General features: G+C 39.8%; 5 protein-coding genes across 8 annotated transcripts; 3 read left to right on the plus strand and 2 right to left on the minus strand.

The window, feature by feature from the left end:
• The first annotated feature begins 6 nt into the window (after positions 1 to 6).
• Positions 7 to 9,578, plus strand: pak2b (p21 protein (Cdc42/Rac)-activated kinase 2b). Of its 2 annotated transcripts, none has more exons than XM_029499472.1 (15): positions 7 to 247; positions 1,101 to 1,477; positions 1,582 to 1,688; positions 1,792 to 1,954; positions 2,804 to 2,835; positions 2,920 to 3,033; positions 3,161 to 3,293; positions 3,395 to 3,458; positions 4,728 to 4,776; positions 5,635 to 5,747; positions 6,661 to 6,778; positions 6,884 to 6,983; positions 7,080 to 7,276; positions 8,214 to 8,351; positions 8,483 to 9,578. In XM_029499472.1, exons 2-15 carry the CDS (start codon positions 1,288 to 1,290, stop codon positions 8,567 to 8,569), a joined length of 1,605 nt encoding a protein of 534 aa, XP_029355332.1. In that variant the 5' UTR covers positions 7 to 247; positions 1,101 to 1,287; the 3' UTR covers positions 8,570 to 9,578. The 2 variants fall into 2 exon arrangements, with proteins under 2 accessions (XP_029355332.1, XP_029355333.1); XM_029499473.1 differs by having other exon boundaries at positions 1,792 to 1,942.
• Positions 9,579 to 9,797: 219 nt separating this feature from the next.
• On the plus strand, positions 9,798 to 12,469 carry rpp21 (ribonuclease P subunit p21). Its single transcript, XM_029500257.1, has 5 exons — positions 9,798 to 9,941; positions 10,053 to 10,153; positions 10,529 to 10,611; positions 10,719 to 10,868; positions 11,064 to 12,469. Exons 1-5 carry the CDS (start codon positions 9,885 to 9,887, stop codon positions 11,174 to 11,176), a joined length of 504 nt encoding a protein of 167 aa, XP_029356117.1. The 5' UTR covers positions 9,798 to 9,884; the 3' UTR covers positions 11,177 to 12,469.
• aqp12 (aquaporin 12) lies at positions 11,520 to 13,166 on the minus strand. Its single transcript, XM_029500256.1, has 3 exons — positions 12,572 to 13,166; positions 11,817 to 11,933; positions 11,520 to 11,720 (listed from the first exon to the last, which is right to left on the minus strand). Exons 1-3 carry the CDS (start codon positions 13,164 to 13,166, stop codon positions 11,593 to 11,595), a joined length of 840 nt encoding a protein of 279 aa, XP_029356116.1. The 3' UTR covers positions 11,520 to 11,592.
• A 2,358-nt stretch (positions 13,167 to 15,524) lies between these two features.
• slc35d1a (solute carrier family 35 member D1a) lies at positions 15,525 to 21,672 on the plus strand. 2 transcript variants are annotated; one of them, XM_029499736.1, is made up of 12 exons: positions 15,525 to 15,660; positions 16,505 to 16,538; positions 16,635 to 16,721; positions 17,015 to 17,082; positions 17,224 to 17,295; positions 17,503 to 17,571; positions 17,797 to 17,899; positions 18,519 to 18,611; positions 19,306 to 19,373; positions 19,615 to 19,693; positions 19,769 to 19,851; positions 20,548 to 21,672. In XM_029499736.1, the coding sequence occupies exons 3-12, from the start codon at positions 16,635 to 16,637 to the stop codon at positions 20,651 to 20,653; spliced, it is 828 nt and encodes a 275-aa protein (XP_029355596.1). In that variant the 5' UTR covers positions 15,525 to 15,660; positions 16,505 to 16,538; the 3' UTR covers positions 20,654 to 21,672. The 2 variants fall into 2 exon arrangements, with proteins under 2 accessions (XP_029355596.1, XP_029355597.1); XM_029499737.1 differs by lacking the exon at positions 15,525 to 15,660 and adding an exon at positions 15,978 to 16,255.
• A 736-nt stretch (positions 21,673 to 22,408) lies between these two features.
• Positions 22,409 to 27,536, minus strand: LOC115042034 (transmembrane protein 205). 2 transcript variants are annotated; one of them, XM_029500034.1, is made up of 4 exons: positions 27,445 to 27,536; positions 26,109 to 26,304; positions 25,157 to 25,320; positions 22,409 to 25,070 (listed from the first exon to the last, which is right to left on the minus strand). In XM_029500034.1, exons 2-4 carry the CDS (start codon positions 26,206 to 26,208, stop codon positions 24,768 to 24,770), a joined length of 567 nt encoding a protein of 188 aa, XP_029355894.1. In that variant the 5' UTR covers positions 26,209 to 26,304; positions 27,445 to 27,536; the 3' UTR covers positions 22,409 to 24,767. The 2 variants fall into 2 exon arrangements, with proteins under 2 accessions (XP_029355894.1, XP_029355893.1); XM_029500033.1 differs by having other exon boundaries at positions 27,386 to 27,525.
• Positions 27,537 to 27,567: the final 31 nt, after the last annotated feature.

A 27,567-nucleotide genomic window follows, 5' to 3' on the forward strand; every position in this document is an offset into this window, starting at 1 on the left:
TCGGTAGTTCCGCTTCCCCTTCGCCATAGCGGAATTATCCAGGGGCTGAGAAGATAGAAGAAAAGTTCAATTGTAAATAGTTGTAGTGACATTTTTACAGGGTTGTTCGTATGCGGTGTGTGCCGTTGAGGCCCGATGTTACAGAGGGAGTACTTTTAACGGGCAGTCGCGGACATTTTTTTCTCGGATCGTCGAGGACCGTCCGGGAGTCAAGTTCTATTCAAGTTTAACTGCTGCGGACTCTCCGGTGAGCTCCGCCGCTCCTGCATCGCCGTTAGCCTGCAAATAAAGCACATCTGCACTGACTGGTTTGATACTCTGCACCCTTTCTAATCTCCCCCGGGTCGCATGTCGGCGATGTTCATTTTCTTTAACGGGGAAACCCACAACTTTTGATCGCCGGGCTAGCTAGCGTTAGCAGAGCGCCTAACGTTTATCTGGAAGGATTGCAAATGCAAAGTATAGCTCATCATGCTAACGTTAGCATATATAGCTAGCACACTTGTTGGCTAAGTAATGTATGCTAACGTTAGCTTGCTAGCCGCCCCTGTTGTTATCTGAAGGGCACTTGAGAGCAAGCATAACAGTAGAAATGGCTTAATGTGGAAAAACAACGGGCTTGACGTCTATCAGGGGACCTGTTTAACTTAGCAAGAAGCAGTGAAGCGTCTGCGTCTCCCCACACTCAAGTGCACCGGGAGAAAAGTGACTTGTGTCATTCTTGTATGTGATCTGGGATTCCCTTTCTTCAGACTTGATTCAAAATGAGCCAGGTCGCTAAAAATACCATTCACCCACATGAATATCGGAGGGGACAAGATTGGCTCTGCCCTTTAACTTACGTCGACGTGGTGTCTGCTCTGTCGGCCTCATTATCTGTCAGATATTAGCATTATTTGTTGGTACAGTTTCTATGGCTCAGTGACTGATACACATTTCTGAATGTTAATTTCCATCTGTCAAAGATGGACACGCTTTAGATTGAGTGCAGCCAGTCAACGTTGTTTTTAGGTAGGCAGTAGTTCTGACTTCACTGTCACTGTATTTGTGTCCTGTTTGTATCATGTTTATGTTCTAACCGAGTTCTGGTTTTAATCCAGGTACAGCCCCACCTGTGTCTTCTGTCATCCTGGCCACATCCTCCTGTAGTGCATGAGTCTACCTGTGCCTCATGCTGATGTGAGCGCCTCCTCGCTCCCTCTCTGTTTTCCACCCTCTTCATCGTTGCCCGTTGTGTTCCCCTGTGTCCTGTTAGCTCTGTGAGTTTCGCTCAAGCCTTGCAAGGCAATGTGTGATAACGGAGACCCTGAGGATAAACCCCCTGCTCCTCCGGTCAGAATGAGCAGTACCATCTTCAGCACCAGCTCTGGCAAAGACTCACTCTCAGCCAACCACAGCTCTAAACCGCTCCCTTCTGTGCCCGAAGAGAGGAAACCACGTAATAAAATAATTTCAATCTTCTCTGGGGCTGAAAAGGGTAAGATGAAGACACCACAAAGAGCAAAATAATCAATTTCAAAATTGTTATCAGTCAAAGTCATATGTGTCATGTAATTTAAATAAGGATTTATTTACCTGCAGGTGGCAGAAAGAAAGACAGAGATAAAGAACGGCCAGAGATCTCACCACCTTCAGATTTTGAACACACCATACATGTTGGATTTGATGCTGTCACAGGAGAGTTCACTGTGAGTTCTCATTGGCTGGTCATTCTCACATGTGTAGTTTTTACCCATCTGTCGTTTTCTTCAGAACAGTACGGTTTGAGTCACGGATATATGCTGTATACAGGGTATGCCAGAGCAGTGGGCTCGACTACTTCAGACTTCAAACATCACCAAGTCAGAGCAGAAGAAAAACCCACAGGCTGTGCTTGATGTGCTTAAATTCTATGACTCTACGGGCAATGGTCGTCAGAAGTACCTCAGCTTTTCATCCTCTGGTGAGACAACAAGTGAGATAATTGATTTAAGTTCCATTTGGTTGCCTACATCCATCTATCCAACCAAACCAAACCACCACCCAGTTAGCTACATTGTAATGTGAATTGATGCTTGGACTTCAGTGTAAGGTGGTGATTGATTTGCAATGCTGTCTACTCACATAGCTCCATCGGTCTACAGTTCCAATTTAATGATACATGTCACTGATCAGCATGACATTTGAGAGGAAATCTGTCAGCCTGTTCTGTGGCTGTGTTCAAGTTCACCAGTTATCAACAGCCTATTAACTATCAGACACAAATAACAGACAAGGTCATTGGCCTGTGTTATAAGACTGGGTCAATTAAAAGATATTCAGTTGAAATCTTCAACGCAACAGACCCAACAAGCAAGTGCAAAATTTTATCATTAAGTTGTCACCATGACAAAGACTGATATTGTGGTGTCTCTGTCAAGTGACAACTGTCCAACTGTTTTCAGATGCATGAATGAGCACCCCTTGTTGTCTTTTGTGAAGCACAACCCCTACACATTGCACTGGTAAATGGTTTGTCCACGTAGATCAGGTGCTTCCCTAATTGTTTATAGAACTTGGTCTTGGCTGCTTTACTTTTCTAATGTTGTGTTTCCTGTTTTGTCACTGACTTATTCAGTAGAGACATCTAAATAACCCCCCCTTCCATTCCACACACACAAAAAAAATCCACAATAGTTTTCCATGCGAGCTCACCACAATGCTATGAATGTGGTAGCTCTGTTGGTTTTGGGGATGCTTAGAAGTTATGTGGCCCATGAGTTTCATTTTTTGGCTAAGTTTGAGAAATATTGCTTTAAACACAGTCTTCCTCTTTTACTAACAGAAAAAGATGCATTCACTCCAGGGCCTCAGTCTGTAAGTATTTCAAGAATTCTAAAAAGTTTTACTCACACTTTTGTCTTAATGGGGGTGTTAACATTTTAATCCATTTCTAATTAGCCTGCCAAAAAAGGAACTGAACCTTCATCTCCAAACATCAAAGACATTGATGATGATGACGACGATGAAACTCCTCCTCCTGTTGTGGCGCCACGACCAGAACATACAAAAAGTGTCAGTAATCTGAAATAAGTTGGCCTCTTTGTGATTATGCCTAGGATTCATTGTAAAAAGTGGAAATTCCACTTTATTGATCATTCTTTGTTAGCATCAACATGATTGGTTTTGCTATGATCCACAGGTGTATACTCGCTCTGTTATTGACCCCATCCCTGCTCCAAGTGCGTGTACAGATGGAGATGTTGCCTCTAAGGCTGCAGACAGACAGAAAAAGAAGGGCAAGATGTCAGATGAGGAGATCATGGACAAACTGAGTAAACCTCATTAACTTTCTTAAGAAAAATTACATCATCAATTACATTATGAATGCCTTCTTCTATTTATAATCTATTTCCTCCCCCGTTTTGGTTTGCAGGAACCATAGTCAGCATCGGTGATCCCAAGAAGAAATACACCAGATATGAAAAGATCGGTCAGGGGTAAGTATATATCCACTAATTTTTTATAGATTCATCATAACATTGCTAGAAACTTTATGTGAAACCTAAGTTAAGCCTTGCCAAGTCCATCACACTGACTTTGACCCCACAAAGTTTTTGTTTAATCGATTGGGAAATAAATTTAGTTGATCAAATGAATGCAAATCACTGGTGAGAAAAAATAATAATGAAAAATCTTTAAGTCCTTTGGAATGGTTATGTTTTTCGCTTTGATTAATGATAGAATGGGAGTGATCTCATCTCTTGATGAAGACAGAATTATAGACAACAATTGTAACCTTTGTTATGTTATTGACCACAGCTATGAAATATTCACATTAGTGGTGGAAAAATTGTGTGACTGACTGGATTTAATAACTGGTCAAACCTCCTTTAGCAGCAATAAGATCGAACATATCCTGCATGTTCAGAGATCACAGTTGCTTCAACATGCCGATAGCCACTCTAATATTATCTTGGAATATGCCTTTAAGTATTGTTTTAATTATTAATTTTCCCCTCAATTGTGTGGGGCTGTCATGTCACAGCGTCAACAGAGCCCCTAATCACAACAATCCCTCCACCCTGCTTCACCTTTGTGATAATGTTTTCCTGCGCATTCTTCCTAATCGTGTCAAGGAGCCTTTTTTATTTCTGGTTTTTGGACAACAGTTGCTTCCATCATGATGAGCATCCTTGTTGACTGAAACGTGCACTGTGATCTGAAGAGAAATGCCAATTTTTACTGATTTGTTTGAGTATTAGCTAGTTTTCTGAGCTTCTCTTCATATCAAGGATCATTGTGTGTGTGTGGGTGTGGGTGGTGGTGGTGGTGTTTTTTAAAGCATCATCTTCGCTTGAAGCCTGCTCATAGGGAGTGCAGCGACAAAATTGCATCTTCCCCATTCACAGACATTTATTCCTGTTGAGGATCGAAACTTTGAAATAGGGTTAGGGGTTTAACCCTTTCATCTTGACGCTAATAAACAATTCTTGTTGACCAATTCAGTTCAGTTCATTTGAACTCCAGGGTATTTGAACTTGGGTGTAAATAACAACAAATGGGTATTAAAAAACTATTTGTAATGCAGAGGAAATATTACATGTGACAACTATGAGGAAAAAAGATATTTGTGATTTCTGAATAAGGTATAAAGTAGAATTCATTCATTCTTTCATTCATTCATGGGTCAGAACATCAACAGTTTCTACTGAACTGTTCTTTTAAATATGCTTTGAAGTAAACTAGTCATCTCATTATTCTTCCAGGGCATCAGGAACAGTATTCACAGCCATTGATGTTGCCACAGGACAGGAGGTGAGTGATGGTTGAAAAGATGGGGCTCTTTGGTCCTTTCATTAAAAAAAATCTAATCGAAGGTGGAGTTTGCCAGGGTTTGAGTACACGTCAGTGCCCTTGTAATAAACAAGGGTGCACATCTATTACAAGTAGGTGCCCTTTTGTATTACAAGGTCATTGACATTTAACCAAACTCTGGGTGAACACACTGCTTTTTGTCCCTTTGCTTTTCTTGGAGGAAAAAACAATCACCAGCCCAAGTGTCTGACATAGAGGCTCTGACAACATCTACTTTGATAGGCTTTTTAGCCACTAACGGCTTAGTCCAACTCCTGGCATTTGTGTGTCTTTCTCTCAACATTCAAGTTGCTTTTCAGTGCAATTTGAGTCATTCCCGTTCTAGCAAGTTCATTCACTTACCAAACAAACATTTATACCTACAAATTTTTCTATAAAAGGGCTGCAAAACATTAACATTGAGCGCGAGTTTTGACACACATTGTCATTTCAGGAAAGTTTTAAGTTGACACCAACACTGCATAATTGCTTTTAGTTCAATGTCAGATTGATGTTACAGCAACTGGTTTGGAGAAAAAATGGTGCAAGCGATATAATCAGCTCAAAAACAATCTGCACTGCAGTCTGTCAGTTGATTGCTATCAACTATAAGAAAATTTAATTTGACATTTACGTGAGCAATACCATAGAGGAGCTTTACTGTGTCAGGCAGTGGCTGGAGATGTGAAAAGTGTGCACACAGAAGGTTTGACAAACTAAATTTAAAACTTTGCAATGTATGGTACCCAGCGTAGTAGTAGGTATTTGATATGCAAGAATGTGTTGTGTAATATGTTGTCTTAATCTTCCTCTCTACAGGTTGCTATTAAACAGATCAACCTACAAAAGCAGCCAAAGAAGGAGCTGATCATCAATGAGATTCTAGTAATGAAGGAGTTGAAAAACCCCAACATTGTCAACTTTTTAGACAGGTGGGAATGAACTAGGGATTAATAGTTAGGATTATCAACCTGGGTGATGATCAGGCTCGAAATGAGTCATTTTCAGATGATCTGTATTGATTTCAGATAAGATAAATTCATTTGAACATGCAGAACTTAAGATCATATGCAGTTCCCTGTTCGGATCTGTAGTCACCACGCTGTGGTCTGGAGCAATGTCCTGCCCACAGAACAAATCTCATTACATCTGCTTACACATCAGGCAACAAGGTTTCTGTGTACACAGACAGGCAGAAACTAGAACAGCTATAAGTATTGAGCTAAAATAAAATGTCTGGATTAGTGTTAACTGCAAACTGCTGAAATAGAAAAACTAGTTGATCTGAGTGTTATATTTCAGATTAGGATTTGAAAATACTGTTGGTAATATGAAATATACATTGTAGGCTGTATGTAAAAGTGGGCATAGACTGGGTTTGAGCAGTCAAGCCAATGAAGTACCTTTAACTTGCATTATGTCTAATGACCATCGGGGGGCGACTCCATTGTTTAGATTATATAGAAGTCTGAGAAAATGGTCCCACTTTTCACTTGATTTCTTACCTCAGTAAATGCTTTTCTTGTGGGTTCATAGTCTTGGTCTCCAGTTTCAAGTCTTCAACACATGCTCATTTGAGTTATTGTCCCATTTAAGTAAAATAGACCATCAGTTATCGGTCTTGTTGACTATTAATAATCTATATTGGTGTTGGCCCTGATTAAAACATATCCATTATTCCCTCAAATGAAAGTAGGCCTACTGCCTGACTTCTTTATTAACATATTAGCTTGGAGCCCCTAATGACAATTGTATATGTTTAAACAGAAAATCATAGTTGGCTTTAATGTTTAAGGTCATTCTGTTTCTTCAGTATTTAAGATTGAGTGTTTCTCTGTGTGACAGTTTTCTGATGGGGGAGGAGCTGTTTGTGGTGATGGAGTATCTGGCCGGTGGTTCACTGACAGATGTGGTCACAGAGACCTGCATGGATGAGGCCCAGATTGCTGCTGTCTGCCGAGAGGTAAACTCTTTACAGCTATGGTCATATGACGACAATGAAACCTTTCAAAAACTTGATGCTCAACAACTTTTCCTTGTCTCTTCCCTTCAATCCCTTTATTTGTAGTGTTTACAAGCATTGGATTTCCTACATGCAAACCAAGTCATCCACAGAGACATAAAAAGTGACAATGTCTTACTTGGGATGGATGGCTCTGTGAAGCTAAGTAAGTCCTTTCACAACTGTTCACTTAGCCTGATGAACATAGATAACTGTATTGTTTACCTTTTGATATTTATATGCCTCTCCATTTCTCCAACAGCTGATTTTGGCTTCTGTGCCCAGATCACTCCAGAACAGAGCAAACGTAGCACCATGGTAGGCACGCCTTACTGGATGGCTCCTGAGGTGGTGACCAGGAAGGCTTATGGGCCTAAAGTAGACATTTGGTCACTGGGTATTATGGCCATTGAGATGGTTGAAGGAGAACCTCCTTACCTGAATGAGAACCCACTACGAGTGAGTTGAAAGCATTTTTACTTCTCTTGATGTAGAAAGATGTGGCAGCCAGATTCTGTTTTCTTTCAGTACTTTGTTATCAACACTGCAATTAAGACCACTCAGAAGGTCAGTGTAGTGTGTGTAATTGCTGTACTTTTGAATTTGATGCCAAGAAGATGATAATCAGTGCCTAATGTGATCAGTAATTCCCTTGTGCTTGTGTCAGTTTCCTTCAAAAAGTACTCAAAAAGATTATACTAAAATGTCTTACATGTAAATTACAGTCTTAGATTGTTAAATGCTTTCAACAACACAACACTGACTATACACAGAAATGTAAAAAAGGCTTGAAATATTTCACACCAAGTGTAATGAATCTAGAATATATAAATGTTATGCTTCAGCAATTTTATAATTATGCAAGCAATTATATTATTATATAATATAATCAGAGATGTACCTGTTATAACTTAACTTCTTACAGCAGATACAGGTCTGAGACTAACAAAGTGGTGTGTGTAACTGTGATTTGTGCATCAAGGAGGCTCTTTAATCCATTTTCATGGCATCCCATTCAGTAAACATTAGACCTGTAGCAAACAGTAATAGCAACTAACAATCAGGAAGCTTGTTGTCCTGGCCAGGCAGGTGGTAATTTAACATGGTGAACTCTCCAGACACAGTTTATGCTGCATATCACAAACTTTGCCTCTTCAATGTGAGTGTATCTAAAAAAATTGTTGGTAGCATTTTGAGACAGTTGCAATATGTTGTTGTCGTTTTTATTAGTAATTGAGAACATGATATAGATTTACCGTGTAATATTTTAGGCTGTTCTTGGATAACATGGATTAAAAACAGACTAAACTCTGGTTTCTTGCCAATTGTGTTATTACCTTGTACTTGATTTCACCAGTCTTTTTGTTCCCTTTCTCTCTTCTCTTCCCCGCGATAGGCATTATACCTGATTGCTACAAACGGCACACCCGAACTTCAGAATCCTGAGAAGCTGTCGCCAGTTTTCAGAGATTTTCTCAACCGTTGTCTGGAAATGGATGTAGAGAAAAGATTTGCAGGGAAAGAGCTGCTGCAGGTTAATAACTTTACATTTATTTTTCATTACACTCTTATGTGTTTTAATCAAAAGAACTCATTAACTGATTCTGCAATTCCATCTCTTTCCTTTGCTCCCTTCTCTTTGTTGATATTTATAACGGCTGGCAGCATCCGTTCCTGAAGCTGGCGAAGCCACTCTCCAGCCTCACACCTCTCATCCTGGCAGCCAAGGAAGCAATGAAGGGAAATCGTTAGCTGATGAAATTCGCTACCCTGCCTTCCCATGCTGTGCACAAATATGTGCCAACCATTTAGATTTCGTGCCAGACAATAGGCTGAGAGTGACATACCACTCTTGATGCACCAGCCTTATAAGCCCTGACAAACCTCACTGTGAAGAAGACCAAAAATATAGAGCACAACCCCACCGCTGTCCATATGAACTCTATTCTCACTCAGATGTCAGAAGACAAGTCAAACTAAAGTGCTTAGTTTCAGAGTCCGTTGTAGTTGTTTTGTACAACAAATTTCCTGGTGACACGTTAGGGCTAGGCTTGTATTTAACTTGGAATGAAGAAGATGCCTTGCTCTGTTTAGTTTTTTTAATCAACTGCCTTAAACAAATGCAAAATGTTGCCTAATGTATTGTTGATTGTGTCAGTCTCTCTTCCCATGATTTTTACTACCTTAGTAATTTACCTTATCAGCTTGTCAGTGTCTTAGTTATTTTGATACTTGAATTTCATATTTGTTCCCTTTCTCGTTATGTAATGGGTCTCATTCAATGAACACTTTCTATTTCCTTGATGACTCATGTTTTATGGACATTTTCTCTCATCGATTTTTATAGGAAACATTTCAGTGCATTCATCATCATGAGCACGTGCTGTGATTGTGTAGTTCTTCATATGCCACATTTGACAGACCTACTGTACCAGTTCCTCCCCTTTATCATTAGACTTTGGATAACAGAGGTGCACCTTACAGTCAAATTAAAATGTTAGCTTGACAGGGTTTATACGTTCTTCTCTATTGTTGTTATTAAAAATGAGTATTGTATGTTGAAATCTGTCCCTTCTTGTGTTCTTCTGGACTGAACAAATGTGTTTTCCCTTATGTACTTAATGATTGGTTGGAGGAAAAAAAACATGGCCATATCATACTGGCCAGCTCTTCAAGGATGATAAAAATAGTTCTTGACTTTTCTTTTTCTCTTCTTAACAACTAACAACATTGTCTCGAAATAAATGCAACTGTTTCTGCTTTTGTGAATTGGTCGTGAAAATGATTGGTGTGCTGTTCGTATCGCCATTTTCTTAAACTACAACCAACTCTGTGACCAGAAAAGCTGGGTTGTCTTCACCAGGGTACTTTGTATGATGTGTTTATTTTGAAGTACTAACAATCTTTCTTTTTTTTTTTTTTTTTTTTTTAACCAGACAAGTTTGTAGAGGCTTTAAATCCGGAGACGTAACCCGGAAGTCTGACGGTAGTCCTTCCGGGTGGCGTTCAGGCTGCTAAAGCAAGAAGATAAAATTGTTCCTCTGTCTGTATGTGACCTTTATATATAATGGCGCAGCACGTCAAAGACAAAGAAGCTTATCAGCGACTGAACTATCTGTACCAGGTGAGGAATGAACAGCAAATATGGGCCTTATCGCTGATTGCTTGGCTAACTAGCTAGCATGTAGCCTAAGTCATGATTTGCTTTTCCTCTCCGGTTTTAATTCGTCGGCAGGCTGCACACACGGTGTTATCTCAAAACCCGGACAATGTGGAGCTGGCTCGTTTCTACTGCTTCACACAGAGGACCATTGCGAGACGTTTAGTCCTCAGGCAGTAAGTTAAGTCCATCCTCCAGAGACGATGGTTTGTTAGTTTTATTTTGAAGGTGGATCATATGTCACTATAGTAAATATATTGCAATAAACTCATTCTCGTGTAATGCTCACAAATAACTCTAGCTTCTTTATTTTGGAAAGTTGTATTTGTTAGAATTTTTTTTAGCATTCTGAAATCGTATTTTAAGTAATTAAATTTTTTCCTTTTTTTTTGGAACCAGTTGGGTTTGGGGATAAAGATCGTGTGGCTCAGAGAGATGGACTTGTATATTGATGGTGTTGACATCTTCAAATACTTTTTTCTTGAATGAAGTTGTTTCCATACAATAATATATAGAGTTTTCAATGTCAGTAATGATTAATCTTATTGCAGAGACCCATCAGTGAAGAGAACATTATGCAAGAAATGCTGTGCATTACTCATCCCTGGTGTAACTGCTACAATAAGACAACGGAGTAAGTGTGTCAGTGAAAAGCACTGCTTAATTACTGCTGTTTATATTTCCCATGTTACCTTGCTCAACATACTAAGTGTTAAACAGTTTTTTGCCATGTCTTTTCAGGAAAGAAGAAGAAGACCCGTTTCACTGTGGTAAGGTGTCTCAGCTGTGGCCAGAGCAAGACTCTGCTGAATAATCCAGATTATTGTTTATGGGTAGATCGACCTGAAGCACAGCTGGAGCAACAAAAGCAACCGGGTGACAAATCTCAAAGTATGCTAGACTAATGATTTGTATTTAGATGAAGTATTTGGTGTGATATCTTTTTGCAGTTTAACATTTGAATACAATGGGAGATGTGTGGTAAACTGTCTACACCACATGTCAGAAACCACATATCCAAAATTACACAAGACTTGAAGGCTAACACTTGGTACTGAGCTTTGTTTTCTGCCTTCCTGTCAACAGATCCAGATTGCTCAGCTAAAAATCAACCTAAAGGGAAAAAGAAAAAAGACCCAGAACCTGATAAATCAACATCTTCTTCATCCAAGGTTGTCCAGAGTTCTGCCAGCACGTAGCAGCAGTTCCATCTTTTTGCCATTAAATGTTGATGATTGATTTTTATTTTATTTCAGTTTTTTTTGGGGGGGGGGTTAGATATGTGCTTCTGTGTTGTCAGACTGTAGATGATGTAAGTATTGTCTAGCATATCTAGCATTGTTGGCCTCGGTGAGATCATGTTTTTGTTTTTTGGGTGGCATTAATGATACTGCTAATGAGTAGATTCCCAACTTGTGTTGGTGAAAATGGGGTTGTTATAAAGGAAAGGCTAAATCCATAATTGATTAAATTTAATTGAAAACATCAGACATCAATGGAAAATTCTTTTTCTCTTTAATTGCTATTAATTCAAGTTGTCTACACAGGCTTGTTAAGTTGCAGTAAACATTTCTTGACAGTTTACATTCAAGTACTCTGCTAAAGGAAGTTTGATTCAGTGTTTCTTCTTTTCTCCTTTGTCTGCTTTTGGCACTTTGAATCGTGTTTTCTGGAAATACAGTAGATTCTTGGCAAAAATCCTTGGAATATGACCCATGTACAAGAGAAGAGCCAGAGTCATGCCTAGAAAACAGACAAAACACTGTGAGCAGTGGGTTCACTTTGAAAGACCCGAAAGCTGATGAATTAATATCGCAATTGATTTATTTAATAATTTACCTGTGAGAGAACCCAGCCAGTAGACCAATGCATACTCTGTGAAGGTGAATCCGGGACACTGGAAGGTGAGGCCATAGGCTAAAGAGGGATTCATGTAAGCTGAGGTGAATCTTCTGGCTGGAAATTGGAACAGGAAAATATTTTTATGGCAGCTGCACCGTTTTAGTGGTCAAAGAAGTCTTTAGTGTCTACTTCCTTTTCCATTAAAGACTAAAAACACAGCATGTTGTCCTGTTACAAAACCACAAAAACAAAATGATCAAAGAGAAACTCTTGGCATAACACGAAGAAAACCGGCCATATTTTAAGAATTCTTGAAATTATGAGATCCTTCCTGGGATCTGGGAAGGAGGGGATCATAGCATAAACAGTGGTGTTTGAAAACATTTTGTGTGGTATTTCTGTTTTAATGAGTTTTACATTTTTCACTTAAGGAAAGCCAGGGATAGTAAGTTTGAGGACATGAGAACGTCAGCATAGGCTGCAACTGGTGAACTGAGAAAAACTGCAATTTGCTAAAAAGAAAAAGTTCTGCCTAATTTTAACATGTTCTGGCATAGCAGAGGGAGGAGAGCATCTGTAACTGATTTCCCAGCTAGTTCCCATAATTTCATGTTTTGTTTTCAAATGTTGTAAAAAATCAATTCCTTCAATCCTCTCCCCATAAAATAAAAATGTTTTTGTTGTAAAGGAGAATTATGAATTGATTTAATGAATGGATGAAAAAAGTAGGTCCAACTTCAGTTCAGACTTACCTGTATGTGACAGGAATGTGAACAGAAGCGCAATCAGAGGAACCCGGATCAGAGCAGACCTTGCTTGCAGGTTTAAATGGACCAAGTGAAAGATCAGCGCACAAACACACTCCGTGAAAAACCCCTGACGCAAAGATACCAGCAGAGATGTGCTGCACTCTCTTGCCATTAGATTTTTAATCATATGCATATCTGTCAGCTCCAGGTCCCAGTAGTACAGAGCAGCAAGGCAGGCTATATGGGCCCCGAGGAACTGGGCTAAAACAGCAAGCAAAGTGGGCAAGGTGGTGGTCTCCAGCAGCAGGAACTTCTGCACGACCAGGGTGGGATTCCCAGACGCCTTCCCACAGATCACGCCGTGGGTCAGCAGCACCATGAACAGCATGGTCACGGTCACATCAGGACCCAGGCCTCCAGCCCACTCACCCACCTCCACAATGGTCTGCACCTCCAGCCAACATGCCACCAGCATGAAAGAGGAGGCAAATTCGCAAATGAAGCTAAAACGTGGCCATTTTTTTGCAAATATTTGAACTGAGGCAGCAAAAATAACAACAGCCAGGAAGTATCCAAGAGACGCATTTAGTCCAGACATGGCTCACATCAGATGTCCACTGCTGCCGTTTTTTAGAAAGGAGAGAAGTATTGGTTTCACTCAACAACCTACTGTTTGACAACGTGGCACATGCAGGGATACATTTCTTATCAGGGACATGTCAGGTTATTATCACACAACCACCTGCCAAAATACACATGGGTCCGTGCAAGGACAGGTCAGGTAGCCGGCCTTCATTCACTGATTATTTATAATTAGACCTAAGATCTGTGAAAATGCTTCTAGCTTAACCCTTGTGTGCCTGTCACGTTTAACAATTTTGTCTTCCTGACCATTCAAATAAGACTAGTAAACTAGTAATACACAACCCGTTGTGTATGATTTTTTTTTTTTTTTTTTTTTAGAAACTTGTCAAGTTCTTGTGAACATTACAAGTTTTGAACTTCTATTTGTTATGTATGGCCTGTATGCCTCATTAATCTGAGCTTAAACATCTTGAGTTCTAATTTTGACAATTTTGAATATTTTGACTATAAGAAATAATCAGACTAAGCATAATATCATGTTTATCACAGACCACTTTGGGTAGAAGTTGCCAAGCACATTTGTTTTGAAACCATATAACATTTGTATACAATCATGTAAAGTAACATCTGTTCTGTTCTAGGTCAAAAGTGACCAGAAAGATTTTATTTGTTAACAAAGGAAATTATCCCAAACACACTTAAAATTTTACAACATTCCAAGATCAACATCTTCATAAACAACTATGAAGAACAACAACATAGCAATGTTCATCAGTGTATCAGATGTGTCTTGGCCCATAAAAACAACTATACCCAGTTTCTGACTAAAGAAGCTTAAGAGACATGCACATAACAAACTGACCCACCAAATGAAAACACTGACCAGTTCCCCCAGGTGGCAGCTGGTAGGAACCAATTAACTGCTTCCTGTAATTTAGCCCTCCGTTCCCTGGGCACATCTTCTGCTCCAGCCAGCCAAGATATGCTCCAGAATGGAAGCAAAGAATCAGCAGCCCCAGCACTGGTAAACTGACAAATGATAATTAGAACAGATCAAACAAGAAGTATTGACTGTATACAAGTGAACAAAATGTGTGTGTTTGCTAAAGTATGAACCTATGTGTCATGCCAGTATTGGTCCTCTGTTATGTGCATGTGATGTGTATGTGGTGTTTTATGAAAACTAATTAAATGAGGACAAAATGAACCTAAAATGTTACAAAGAAACTGAGCGGTTTTTGTTTTGGTTTACTAACTTTCTAATATTCATGTGTGGCTGAGTGTGCAGCCATTACACTGCTGCATATGGGGAACCTATTATAGTATGAAAACAAAAACTAAATTATGAGGAACAAGTAACAAAGATCTAGAGAGGCTTAACCAGAAAGAGTGGGATTAACTGCACAAAACTAGAGGTAGACTCTAAGATAGTTTGGTTTTCATTTTGTTTGTGATTTTAGCAAAAAAAGAAAAATGTAGACTTTTTTTTCACACTGTCATTGATTATTGAAATGAGATTGATTGGCCAATTTAAATTGAGAATACAATATTGCAAAAAAAAAAAATGTTAAAGGAAACACTTTTTCTGTGGTCTATTCCCATGAGCATGCCAATAAATATTTACAGTCAGTCAATCACCAAAACAAAACTTGCGATGAGCTGACCTACAATGTAATTACAGTAAGAAAAAACACTCCCTGAAACCTGATTTGTGCGATTGACACATTTCCAGCATGAAAACCAAGTGACATATCACCTTCATACCAAGCCTGATAATAATCTGTTTTATAAAAATTGGATGTGATGTCATTGCCATTATTTGTAAGTGTTTTGCCACTATCACCAACCAAATACTTTTAAAGTTCATTTTATCCTAATGAGAATTGCCCATCTTAGGATCAGGGCTAAATTTTAGTTCTGTTATTTATTTTTCCATGGTGATCAATCAAAGAGGTACTTTGTGTGAAGATGGGCCTTAAAAAACCTCCACAGGAATCCAGTCCACCAAGCTCAGAAGTCTCCAAAGTCAATTCCTTTAATACTTTCAGGGTACAATCAAGGTCATGTAAATATATGCCCCACTGGTATTGTGATGAAGGAAATTAAAAGTGAAACAATCAATTTTAAAATCATGCACAGTATGGATGACCGTATAAAATCTGCAGAAAGGTTGAAAAAAAATAGCTTTGATGACTTCAAACCAAGTCTGCATGACCTCCTCAACTGCGTACATCCAAACTGAAACAACAGAACATTTTAAAGCTGAAATATAGAGTCCGCTTGTGAAGTCCACTTGTGATTGGGCTAAATTGATCACATGCACAGACACCAGGAAGTGTAACCGAGCAGCTGTCTGTCAATCCAACATGGACGAAAATGTGCGGCTAAACTACAGATGCAGGAAAGACAAAAGCTCCATTCAGCTCCAACTGTGAATGTCCAAGCTGCGTTAAAGGAGCAGTTAGAGCTGAGGACCGGGATGCCACGAACCGGTTAGCTGTGTGCCGGTAATTACTGACAGCAGATCAACCGAACAGGTTTAATGCTCTGTGATGCTCCGGGACCGAAGTTGTGCTGTGACATCTCGGGCCGCGTGCGCGCGCACTCGCGCGAGTGAGTGAGTGAGTGAGCGAGTGAGTGAGTGAGTGAGTGAGTGAGTGAGTGAGCGAGAGAGAGAGAGAGAGAGAGAGAGAGAGAGAGAGAGAGAGAGAGAGAGAGAGAGAGAGAGAGAGAGAGAGAGAGAGACAGACAGAGAGGGAGAGAGAGAGACAGACAGAGAGACAGAGAGAGAGAGAGAGAGAGAGACAGACAGACAGACAGAGAGACAGAGAGACACACACAGACACAGAGAGAGAGAGAGAGAGAGAGAGAGAGAGAGAGAGAGAGAGAGAGAGAGAGAGAGAGAGACAGACAGACAGACAGACAGACAGACAGACAGAGGAGAGTACAGCCATGGCACAGATACCCGCACAGGAATGAGAACTTGTTGGGGATGGCGGACAAACCTCTGCCGCTGCTCGTCAGACTGTTCGCCGCCGGCTTTTACGGGCTGAGCTCGTTTCTCATCGTCGTGGTGAATAAAAGCATCCTGACCAACTACAGGTAACGGCTCTGGTAGGAGAGCTACCGTGTTAGCTAACCGTGCTACTGGAAGTCGGTTAGCGGAGACAGACGCAGCGGGGCTCATTAGCTAATAGCAACTTTTGGCCGGCGAGGCTTTAGGACTTCAGACAGAAGAGCCTCAGCTAATTTAGCAGTTTAGGGAGACTTCACAGACGTGTATCTGTTTGTACCTGCCTGTGTTCAGGTTCACTGGGAGTAACGAGAGCACAAATCTTCTGTTTTTTTTAGGTTCCCTTCTTCAATATGTGTGGGAATTGGTCAAGTAAGTTTCGTGTCATCTTTACGTATTTAATGTTAGCAAACAGCACCCAGGGGGCATACAGCTAGAAGTGATTTAATTTCGTGTGTGTGTGTGCAGATGTTGGCCACTGTGCTTGTGCTGTGGGTGGGCAAGGCAGCCAGGGTGATCAGCTTCCCGGACTGTGATGAGACCATACCTCGTAAGGTGAGACTCCTATCCCCCCTGTTTTTGAATGAAAATGGCCGTCGTTGGCTTCCGGACTCCCTGGTTCCCCTGTGTTGTTTGGCTTGAAAAATAGCCCAAAGCTCACATATGTCCAGTTTGATGAAGGCCAGTCATTTAAGATAGCGATGATACACAACTTGTAAGTTTTTGAAACAGTGGAGCCATTGCTGACATTTTTGCTGTACGTTTTGTGTCCATCAGCTGCCTCAACTGTGAAGTAATTTCTAACGCATTGCTTTTAACCACAATGCCTGAATGTATTGTTTTTCTAGACATTTCCTCTACCTCTTCTTTATGTGGGAAATCAAATTACTGGTCTGTTTGGAACCAAAAGACTTAAGTAAGTATCTGCTGCCAAGCTGTCATAGTTGAATGATTGTTGAAGGGAAGTTCATTCAGCATCATGAGCTCATTGGGCATGCCAAGTTCAAGTTTAATCCCTAACTATTAATTATTGCAATTTATGTTCTCTTTTTTTCAGTCTGCCAATGTTTACTGTCCTCAGAAGGTTCTCCATTTTATTCACAATGTTTGCTGAGGGATTTCTGCTCAAGTAAGATTGCACATGACAGATCACGCATCACGTATCAAAGTAACCCATCTTTTTTTGGCTTTCTTGCTGGTCCTTGAATTTATTGGAGACTGACTTTAGTAAAAGAAAACCAAGCCTTTCCCTTTGTACTGTGTCAGTGGCTTTTATTTGCAGCTCAAAGCATTTGGGTTGAATTTCATTGCTCTTCTATTTCTTGACCTTTGGCAGGAAGAAATTCTCCAGGCCAGTCCAGCTGACGGTATTTACAATGATCCTTGGGGCGTTTATAGCTGCAAGGTAAGTTCCCTTACATCCAGGTGTCTCAGCTTTTAAGCAAAGCAGAATTACCTTTACTACAAAGGGTGTTCCTGATATATGTGACCATTTAAATGATGCTGTCTTCAGGGTCATTAGGCACATGTTGTATATCTGCAGGTAAAGGAGTTCTGCTGAAGCAGAGAATGCCTGCAGTGAAATTCTTAGTGACAGAAAACTTTCCTTTGTTTTCTCTTTTCTCTGTAGCGCTGATTTGTCCTTTGACCTGCAAGGCTACGTGTTCATTCTCCTGAATGATGTACTAACTGCAGCCAATGGAGCCTACGTGAAACAAAAATTAGATGCAAAGGTATGAGGCGGCACCAGCTGATGAATAGTTGCCATTGTTGGCTTGGAACAGTTTTTGGCCTTGAGCTGATGTTGGTGAATTTAGAGAACGCACTGTCCTTCAGTGTCTGGGCCAAAGGAACACATGTTGAGTGGGTTCCATTCACTCCCCATTAAGTGGATTCGATAATCCATATTTAAACCTGCTCCTCTGTTGCATTAATGTACATAAAGAATGTGTTGCCTTATTTTTAAAAGTCTAATTAGTAACTGTTTTATTGTCCAGTCAGAAAAAGGCTTGTAAGTTGTCGTAGTCTGGCTTTTTATGTCACATGAGAAGACAGCTTGGTTCTCACATTACAGCAGCAGAACTAGGTCCGTATTTAGCCTGTGATCTGTTTTGAGCACCATCTTCTACCGCTGAGCTAGACAGAGGAGTGTGTGACTAATATTGTGAGGTAGTGGACAATTGAGACATGTGAAATGGAATCAGATGGATGCTAACAGGAGGTTCTGTGTTGTGCAGTGGGCCGGCCATGCACGACATCTGTATGCTACTTAGTGAGGAATGCATTGAAAAACTTACATAACACTCTGCTGTGTTGCTCCATAATTATCTGTTTCTATATTCTCTTTTACAGGAGTTGGGGAAATATGGATTATTGTATTATAATGCATTATTTATGGTACTTCCCACACTACTGCTGGCTCACATGACAGGAGATTTGCAAAAGGTAAGATTTCTACTGTTTCAGCTGTCTTTCATGAGTTAGTTGACATTAAAACACTGAAACTATTTTCCATGGCAGTTTATACAAACAGACTTGTAAAGTCTTGTTTTGAACAGTGGTTAAACTATGGATTGAAGTCAATTTAGCGCAGTTATTGCCTATTACCGATCAGTTTTTGCAAGGTTTAATCCGAACTTGAACTGAGTGCACATATGTGAAGGCATGGGCGTATGCTGTTAATATAAGCTGTCTGTTTGTTGGCCAGTTTTGGCAGAGACCTTCTGGTTTGCCCAGCTGGGGCCCAGCAGCCAGAACAGCACAAAGCTGCTATTATGCACCTAGTAGAGTTATTACAGCAGTGCCTACAATTCCCATCCACTGAGTAACCGCAGTGGAGATACAGACTACTCCCTTTTAAAGCTATTGGAAACTCAGCATTGAATTTTTGTGTGCTGTGTACCAGGGTATAAGAGTGTTATCGTATTCCCATTCATGGTCTGTAAGTGTTACACAACAGTGAACTCCACTACGTCAGCCTTTAGTCTTCTTCCTCCACCTAATGTTAGATCTAATACTTTAATAAGCATTGACTTGAATTTAAAATGTATCTAGTTTTTCTTGTTGATTGATGCTTTATATTTGTTTGTGTGTGGTTTTCAAAAGAAATTTCCTGTTTCTCATGTTTCTCTCTTTTCAGGCAGCGGAATATGATGGTTGGTCTGATGTGTTTTTCCTCAGCCAGTTCATCCTCTCATGTATCATGGGGTAAGACAGAGACCAAAGTTAATGTGTGACATGCATGCTTTTGTGCAAGTGTGTTTTGAACCAGCGTTGAACATCTGGATTATAATGAAGTTTTGTAGCATTGTGACTACAGTATAGGCTAGTCTAGTTGGCCAGTGGTTTACTGAACATGTCTAAAATATTGCATTAACATTGTGAAATCTGATTTCATCCTTGAACAAGTATTAGGGTATGAGTAAAATAATGACTTTTTCTTCTGCAGGTTTGTTCTGATGTATTCTACTGTGCTTTGCACACAGTACAACTCTGCTTTAACAACTACCATTGTGGGCTGCATCAAGGTGAGCCGTATATATGTGTGAAGTCGATTTTAAACAAAACTCACAAACTTAATTAATATTTTCTTTGTTTTGCAGAATGTCCTGGTGACGTATATTGGGATGGTGTTCAGTGGGGACTACATTTTCTCATGGACTAACTTCATCGGTTTGAATATCAGGTAGGAAATACTTCAGTTTTTTTCCTGGGTCATCTCAAATGTCAGACTGTTTTCAGTTGCAAAGCAGATATCTCCCCCAACTCTTCACTTGTCTGGCTTTCCATCATTTAAATTTAGCATTGGATATTCATTCATTCATTCATCTTTATCTGTTTCCGGGTTGTGGGGTTGCTGGAACCAATCTCAGCTCACACTGGGCAAGGGCGGGGGGCAACCTGGACAGGGCTAACACACAGTGACAGACAACCACTCACTCACATTCATACCTACGGACGATTTAGAGTCATCAGTTAATTCAAATATGATGTCTTTTGGGAGGAAACCCGTACAGTTTTGTAAATATGAAGAAAAGAGAGAGCTAGAAGGACCACATTGACATACAGCGGTGTTGTCATCTCCTGCTGGCCTACCATCTCATTTATTTCTGTTGAGAAAAGGAAAAAATGAATGGTAACACAGAGCTGACATTCATGTGTTACACATCTGCAGGAATTCAGATGAACATGCTGAAACTGGTTGATAAATGTAGGCAGTTTGATGTGTTGCAGCATGTTCAGCTCAACACTGATGTGACAGACAAGTTTAGTGTTACCTGATGTTAAAGGCTGGTTTCATTATTCTGTCTTACTGCTGGCTCATCAGATTAGAGATTGTCTTTCACATCTGTCACATTCTGCTGATGTTGTCTTGTTGCAGTATTGCAGGCAGCCTGGTGTACTCCTACATCACTTTCACAGAGGAGCAGTCCAGCAAAACAAGTGAAAACAACAAACTGGACATCAAGGGCAAGGTGGTTGTATGACAGTAACACTGGATTTAATCGTTTTTATGATGATGAATGGGAAAACTCTATTTTTAGTACAACTTTTATTTATGGAGTCTTTTTGTAGCAAAGCTGGTGAATTTATGACAAAAGCAGCCATGACTCTCTTGTTGCTGCCATGGTTACAAAACCCTCCAGGGCAATTGGGGGTTGATATTGTTTTCTTTTTAAACATTTGTATTTTGATATTGTACTTCAGAGTATTGAGTGGAAGGGAAACATTGAAGCAGTGTTATTTATATTACAGCAGTTTCCTGACATTTGAACAAATTAAATATTAAGTTAGGATGACATCATGTTTCCTGAAGACAGGAGTGAAAGGCAGGGGCAGTTTTATGTGTGGGTGTGTCTTGACAAATCATGGGAATACAATGTCATGGTTAATCTTAAAGGCACAATCCTTATTTTTTTTTATTGCCTTTTCTGTTTTGCTGTTTACAAGGAATGTAACTTTAGATGCCTTCTAAGCACAATGAGATGCACTGACATTGTCGTCATCTGGTTCACTTTTTAGTACATATCTGTTGATTTTTGCGAATACACTGTTGTACATGTATTACAGAGGTATAGTCATGATCTAACCACATCCTTTAAATAACCAAAGTGGATGGGCAGTGAGCTGTTGATTGCCAACAAGGATTGTGGCTTTAAATTATGTTACTGCCTCCTTTTGAAAGATGATTTCAAAATAACGTTTACATTACGCTTCATTATTATCAAATGTCTGCTTAGGATGTCAGAGCTGTAGCTGGTTCTCTCTATGCAGAATTAACAAACAAGGGGACCTAGTCCTTTTTTCCCCACATCTTATCACACTTTGAACTGAGGTTGGTCACACAAAAGGGTGAAACAAGATTGTCTGTTACTTTCATGTGTTGAGTGGGATTATTGTAACCTTCTTGAAGCATATTTTACACTTTTTTTTCCTTTTTTTCTTTTTTTTAAGTATTCAGGAGAAACCTGGTTACCTAAACTTTTAATAGTCAGGTCTGTGTTTTGCCTTTTTTTTTTTTTTTTTTTTTTTTAATCCACATAATTTTATATTTATTACTTTTTAAGACTAATATACATTTTGTAGATGGAGTATGTCATAAAATGTTCACGCCGATCTCACCCTAAACAGTTATCATTGTTTTGTAGCTGAAATACAATGTATTTTTACATTAAAACATTCTGGTGACTTCGTGGATTAATCCACATTTGTTGGTCAAAAAACAAAATGAATCTATTCACCTTGTATCTGTCTTCGATTCTCCATAATATCAAAAGCTAGCGCATAAGTCATACTATGAATGTTTTGGTATTGTTCTATCTGTGGACATTAGTTTTAGTGCGAATCATGAGCATACATCTCTTCTACAGCCAGATCATAATGTTCAAACACAGATTATTATTTGTAGAGAAAGGCTGAGCTCTTCTGTTGTGACTAGAAAAACATTACATCCATTCATTATCCATGCCAGTATAGCAATGTATCATTCCTTCCTTTTCAGAATTTTATCCTACCCGTACCAATGATCAAGTCTACATAGATCGTTTTATACCTTAAATCTTTTATCCACTTTATGTAAAACCAACTTACAAATCACACCACATGTATAAAGGATGCCAATATTCCTTACTGACTCTATACAGGCAGGCATACACCCTGAGCGCAATCATTATAGGAGTCCAAACAATGTTCATTTCTAATATTTACACTTACAGATTTACAGACAAGTCTACCAGTCTCACTCCAGTACTCCAGTGATCATATTTTAATAAAAAAGACCGAAGATAAATTACAGAATGTAAATGCATGCTTTTATTCAAAAATAGACCATATTCTTCAAAACATGTATAGATTTTCATATTGACCCACCACCATTACCAGCTCATGACAGTTCTTCGGGGAATATGATGATAATGCAGCCTTTATGTTAAAACACAAAGTTGTCAAATACTTGCAAGTTAGTTTGACACAAGTGAAAACTGGCTAGCCTGAGAGGTAACATCATAGAAAAACTGTAGAACTGAAAATAACCACCAAGTAATATTGCATTGTTTTTGCCAACAAAACTAAATTTATAAGAAGCAACTTCATCCATCCACAATAAGGACAAAAATAAACAAAAAGCTGAATTTCAGGCTCTGTATACTGTTGTCACTGCTCAGATCATCTGAGTTATTAGTGATACTTCACCCAGCCACCTTTGGTGTCATATTGCATGCCAAGACATAGAAACAGGAAACAAACAGTGCCATAGCAGGCATTGGTTAATTAACATTGGTTAGCAAAAACACAATATATCCCACAACATACTATAGGCACAAAACATTCACAACTGAAATATACATGTACTTTAATGCTACTTGTGACTGTCTTGTTGCCTGCAGCCAGATCATAATTTTCACACGTGAAGAGGTTTCAACACATTCAGAGATACAGGATTTATAAAGCTGCACATAAAAACACATAACTCCAGCTACAGGCCTGATAATGTTTTTATAATCCCTCACCAATACAAATAAGATCTGCTTAGATTGTAGTGAGCTGCACAGTTAGAACTGGCAACATATGGTGAAAATTCTGGGATGTTAAGTGAAAAATCTAATCTGGTATTGCATTCCCTCCTGCCCATAGAGAAAGTCTGAGCTATGACAACAGCATACAGTAAGAGTTTCTACTGATATTTATGTATGTATGTTGCAGCTATATTGCTCATGGCCACAGCACATATGGGAAGGCTGTTTTCAATACTGACCAGGTTCAACCCAAAGTCTCTTTCCCTGTGGCTGTGCTTATAACTGCGATGGCTACAGCTTTGGCAGTTAATGTAATGCTAGTCGTGGTTACGATGAAGTATCATGATGCTTTCTTGGCTGTCGTATTAGGAGATGGGAGTCCAGTGACAGGTGATGATAGAGCCACATCTAGCATTAGTCATGTACATGTCACGTCATGTAACTACAGTTACTATCAATGTGTTACTGGAGCTAAACTGCAAAGTGTTGAATCATAGTGCAAAGGTTATTGTGGGGTAAGACAAAAGTAGTTAAAATGTCAATATATCTTAACAATGCTTTCTACCATCCCAAAAAACTTGTAAGATTCCCATTCATTATTGGAACTGTGACACCTTTTTAGCAAAACCAGTATTTTTGATCCCTGTCCCTAATACAGGTCAACGTTCACCTGCTGAATACAGATTTGTCTGTTGGAGGCCTGCCAAAACCAAACCAACCTGCTGAGTGACAACATTTCATAACGTGCTCATTTACATATTAGTACACCGGAACTGTTTAAAAACACTAATGCATTTGGTTTCTAACAATACAATGAAATCATCGCTGCCAAAGTGGCAGAACTGATTGTGTGTCATTTAGTGAAAGTGTTTGAATGCTGCTTTTTCACCCCAGTGACAGCAGGGAGAGACAAAGATAACACAACCAATCACAATGAATGGAAGTGGAGCACAGTCCCATAGGTGCTTTTAAGATGACCTAAATGAATCCAGACAAACATGTAGCACCACATTGTCAAATAGGTGTTCAAACACCACCCAAACATGAAGCACACGACAGAGCAACAACGATGCACTTCCCTTATTATGAGTTATACAGTATCAGTCAAAAGATTTGACACTTCTGTTCCTTTAAGTGGGAAGGTGTGTCCAAACTTTCGACTGCATCTGTATAGAAAAGCAGTGCAGTGCATTAAGTCACTTTCTGATTTACTTTACATTCTTTAAGGCACAATGTTGTAATAGGTAATAGTAAAGAGAAATCTCAACACAACACAACACAACTCAACACAAAGCAGCCTCCAGCCTTTAGCACACTGGGTGAAAGGTGAGGCAGCGCTCACTGATTTGTATCCCTCCAGCAATAAGTTCAATTAAACTTCAAATGCTAAACCAGAAGCTGAAATATATGCCCATGCTTTCATCTTTCCCAAAACAAAACGACATCAGGGATTATCTAATTCATAATTAAGGCAGAGACAGAAAGACATTTTCTATTAAATATATAACTTACTGCTTTCATACAAAACATTGCGAGAGTTGTAAGTACTATGCTTCATCAATTTTACATCCCAACTTTTGTGTAAATTTTACAGCGTGACAAGGTTCTCAGCCATATAACAGAGACTGTAAAAATTGCAGCCTATACAGCAGAGATTGCAGAGAGCGGACAGTAGTCTGTACAACCACAAGCGACTGCTAAGGTGTCTGTATTTGACATCTGTCTCACACAACTTGGCGTAAGCCTCACGGTTAGATGAAAGGCCGATATCCTGGCCCAGTCCACATGCCTGTTCAATGAGGTGCATATCTGCCATGATCTCCGATGTCATTTGGCCAAACCACTGTGCGTTGACCGCTGCAACTGTCACCGACACAAAGAAAATGAAGATCTGGTGGGGGAAGCAGAGGCTGAGTGTGAGGTAATACTCCACAGCAAGGTTTATGCGATATGATGATATGGGAAAAGGCATTCCACCTGAAAGGCTTCCCGGTCATTCAGCATGTCACTGGGATGGTACACAGCATAGATGGTGAGGTTAAAAAAGGCACAAGCTGAACCAAGGTGGAGGTAGAATGGGACAAGACGACTCTGAATAAACCCATAAGTATGTCTATTCAGGTGGTTGTCCATCACAAAGCCTGTGCAGAAATAAGAATAACCCATCGGGAGAGTGGGGAAACAGTAAGTTACTAAAATACAGTGGAAAAAAAAAAAAAAAAAACACTTAAATGGTAGCTTTTTTCTTTTTTTAAATTAGATCTCAGAATTCAGTCTCAGGTCAGACCTATATAAGTATCCTCAAACAAAAGCATTCCCCTTTGGAGTACACAAAAATATAGCTCCTATGAACATGCCATATCTTGTGTCGTCCCGCTACAATTGTAGACAGACTAATTTCCCACAAGTGTGTTTGCATAGTTACAGCCATGGTGCACATCAGTACAAACCTGAAAGAAACTCAAGGTTTGTTGATGAATACTGGCAGGATGCTGAGATGTTACAATGTACTAGAGGTTAAGGGAGAATTTTTATAACTTCTGCAAAGCATGTTGTCAAGAATATGAACGGCTTTGCTCTGTAAACAACCCGTAGGCACACCTTGGATTATTTAATGATTATTTAATGAGCCATATTAAAAGCCCATCAGGTTGTGGGTGTAGAGATGGGCATGAAAAAAAAAGGGGGGGGGGGGGTTACAGCTGATACAAAGGCACCTCAATATGGTTCTACTCACATTCTGTATGATTTAGTTATCATTGGACAAGTGCTGAAGGACAAATTTTGGGCATGAGTTGTGCATACAGCATTCCAACAAAACTCCTACATGCATTCTGTGGCAGCCACTCTCTATCTCGCTTTCTGTCAACCCTCATTTGTGTTACCAACTTTCCTGTTTACTTTTATCTAGTGTGTGCATGGTACCAACTTGAAATGAAGGTGACCCAAATTTGCATTCCCCAGTAGGTGGAGAGCAGCAGCAGCTGCAGCAGCTTGACCGTGAAGGTGGGCTCCTGCTCTGTGGCCATGTTTTTCCTCTTCCAGGAATGCTTTGGGTATTGTACTCTTGGATCCTGTCTTTTTTTTATCTGAAGGGCAGCTGAAGCTTCTTAACTTCGCAGTTTCTGTAATCAAACACATACAACAATAAGAGTATGGCCAGATTTAACATCATTCAAAAGAACCGTGTAAAAGTGCAACTATTTCAGATCTGTTAGACACAATCACAGCAGGTGCAGATTTCTGATGCACACCTTGAAATAACACCAATAGCTGTTTGTTATTGTTATTTGACTAAATGTCCACACAATCTGCAGACTCCTGTCATAACTCACAGCAGGACGGTGTTTTTTTTTTTTTTTCCCCTCATTCCTTTATGAGTAAGCTGGTCAATCACCCAAATGTATTTAAATTTGATATCTGTCCGAGAAAAAGCTTTTTAAAAAAAAACAAAAAACAAAAACAACTTTATTTATATGTGCAGGACCAACAAGGTACACAATAATTTGAATAATTTGAATAATTTGAAATAGCACAGCAAGCATAAAATGACAGTACAATGATTAAGTTAAAGTTCGAGTTTAAAGACTCGAATTAGCAAAACTTCTGTTTGTGAATAAAGAACTTAGCATTTTGATAATGATAAAGTTTATCACGTGTTCTAGAAGCAGATGACACCTTTAATGGAAAGCGAGTGGACGGAGTTAGCAGCTTTAAAAACTAAAATTCAAGATCACTCCAGATTGATTTTTTTTTTTTTTTTTGATACGTCACAGTAAAAAAATAAATGCAAGGATGTTTCTGTCAGTGTTGCGGTCACGGATATCTGTGGATTTAGCGATAATGGAGCTGCTTTGAGGTGCAACACACACACAGGAACCTTCCAGAAAACTGTTGTCTTGGAAACAGTTCAGCTAAAAGTCACGGTGTGTGGGCTGGAAACACAACAGTGCTGGACGACTCCGGAGCCCACAAACTCCCCTGACCCTGACCCTGACCCCGACCCCGACCCCGAACCTGATCCTGATCCAGCTACTTCTCACAAGTAAACTAAGGCCGAGTGTAACCTGTCACCAAAGTTAACGTCGCCCAGAGAAGTATTCCGGGTTTTCACGTCGCCGTCCTTCCTGTCTACAGCCATCTTCTCCGCGGAAAGCGACAGCACAGAGCTGTAATCCAAACACCGAGAGCCTGGAAAGAACGTACCTGAGTCGGCACACGGTCCGGTCGGGTTGTTAGATATGTGACAGCTTGGGCTTCCTCACCTTCCGCCTGTAGCCTCTTTAGCTGTCCGCTCCGTGTGTCAGACAGAAACAGGGACACGAGGAGGCGGAGAGTCCGGCGGATCGACGTGCTCCCGAGAAAAACGTCCCCCCCTCCCCGCAACT

Source organism: Echeneis naucrates, chromosome 4 (genome assembly GCF_900963305.1).
Source record: "Echeneis naucrates chromosome 4, fEcheNa1.1, whole genome shotgun sequence".
Lineage (NCBI taxonomy): Eukaryota > Metazoa > Chordata > Actinopteri > Carangiformes > Echeneidae > Echeneis > Echeneis naucrates.

Excerpts from the sequence above, each read along its gene's own strand:
- pak2b (XM_029499472.1), top strand. The coding sequence starts at position 1,288 with ATGTGTGATAACGGAGACCCTGAGGATAAACCCCCTGCTCCTCCGGTC. Across the intron at positions 2,836-2,919 it reads TCACTCCAGGGCCTCAGTCT|CCTGCCAAAAAAGGAACTGA; the intron begins GTAAGTATTTCA and ends ATTTCTAATTAG. Across the intron at positions 3,294-3,394 it reads GGAGATCATGGACAAACTGA|GAACCATAGTCAGCATCGGT; the intron begins GTAAACCTCATT and ends TTTGGTTTGCAG.
- LOC115042034 (XM_029500034.1), bottom strand. The coding sequence starts at position 26,208 with ATGGCCACAGAGCAGGAGCCCACCTTCACGGTCAAGCTGCTGCAGCTG. Across the intron at positions 25,321-26,108 it reads TTGGGTCACCTTCATTTCAA|GCTTTGTGATGGACAACCAC; the intron begins GTTGGTACCATG and ends ATTTCTGCACAG. Across the intron at positions 25,071-25,156 it reads ATGACCGGGAAGCCTTTCAG|ATCTTCATTTTCTTTGTGTC; the intron begins GTGGAATGCCTT and ends TTCCCCCACCAG.
- rpp21 (XM_029500257.1), top strand. The coding sequence starts at position 9,885 with ATGGCGCAGCACGTCAAAGACAAAGAAGCTTATCAGCGACTGAACTAT. Across the intron at positions 9,942-10,052 it reads GACTGAACTATCTGTACCAG|GCTGCACACACGGTGTTATC; the intron begins GTGAGGAATGAA and ends ATTCGTCGGCAG. Across the intron at positions 10,612-10,718 it reads TGCTACAATAAGACAACGGA|GAAAGAAGAAGAAGACCCGT; the intron begins GTAAGTGTGTCA and ends ATGTCTTTTCAG.
- slc35d1a (XM_029499737.1), top strand. The coding sequence starts at position 16,146 with ATGGCGGACAAACCTCTGCCGCTGCTCGTCAGACTGTTCGCCGCCGGC. Across the intron at positions 17,572-17,796 it reads GGGGCGTTTATAGCTGCAAG|CGCTGATTTGTCCTTTGACC; the intron begins GTAAGTTCCCTT and ends TTTTCTCTGTAG. Across the intron at positions 17,900-18,518 it reads AACAAAAATTAGATGCAAAG|GAGTTGGGGAAATATGGATT; the intron begins GTATGAGGCGGC and ends TCTCTTTTACAG.
- aqp12 (XM_029500256.1), bottom strand. The coding sequence starts at position 13,166 with ATGTCTGGACTAAATGCGTCTCTTGGATACTTCCTGGCTGTTGTTATT. Across the intron at positions 11,934-12,571 it reads CACATTCCTGTCACATACAG|CCAGAAGATTCACCTCAGCT; the intron begins GTAAGTCTGAAC and ends TCCAATTTCCAG. Across the intron at positions 11,721-11,816 it reads CTGGCTGGGTTCTCTCACAG|GCATGACTCTGGCTCTTCTC; the intron begins GTAAATTATTAA and ends TCTGTTTTCTAG.